The sequence below is a fragment of the Cystoisospora suis genome, assembly GCF_002600585.1.
Source record: "Cystoisospora suis strain Wien I chromosome Unknown contig_5822, whole genome shotgun sequence".
Classification (NCBI taxonomy): Eukaryota; Apicomplexa; class Conoidasida; order Eucoccidiorida; family Sarcocystidae; genus Cystoisospora; species Cystoisospora suis.
In genome coordinates this window covers 1-334 of record NW_027158612.1, presented here as the reverse complement: position 1 = coordinate 334, position 334 = coordinate 1, and the positions used below count along the sequence as shown (strand labels likewise).

The 334-nt window shown below is 49.4% G+C and overlaps 1 protein-coding gene across 1 annotated transcript; it reads right to left on the bottom strand.

Annotated features, from left to right (window-relative positions):
• Nucleotides 1-91: 91 nt before the first annotated feature.
• On the bottom strand, nucleotides 92-334 carry CSUI_009621 (uncharacterized protein; the record flags this gene model as incomplete). Its single annotated transcript, XM_068069734.1, has 1 exon — nucleotides 92-334. A coding segment is annotated over one exon (242 nt), but the record flags the coding sequence as incomplete, so codon positions are not given.

The window sequence follows — 334 nt, the reverse complement described above, 5'->3', positions numbered from 1 at the left end:
GGGACAGTTAAGGGAAACTTTCAGAAAAAAAATTACCGTGCCTCCTTAAGCTGCAAATCGATTAAGAATAGGCCCTCGGACAAGCTCCAACCGAAGGTAAGAAAGCCTTCAACGGGAGTTGGGGAGAGCGCTTGGAGGAAACAAATCATAGTAGGGGACCCGACCATTCCAGGAGGAGTAAATGAGGGCAGTGAGGGTGTCGGCAGTCCCTGGGGATCAGAAGGACGAAGAAAGGTCCTGAAAGAAGGACGAGACGTTACAGGTAACCAAAAGTTGAACCTGAAAGTACAGGAACAGCAGGAGCTTACCCAAGTAGAAGAACAACAGAGCGGTC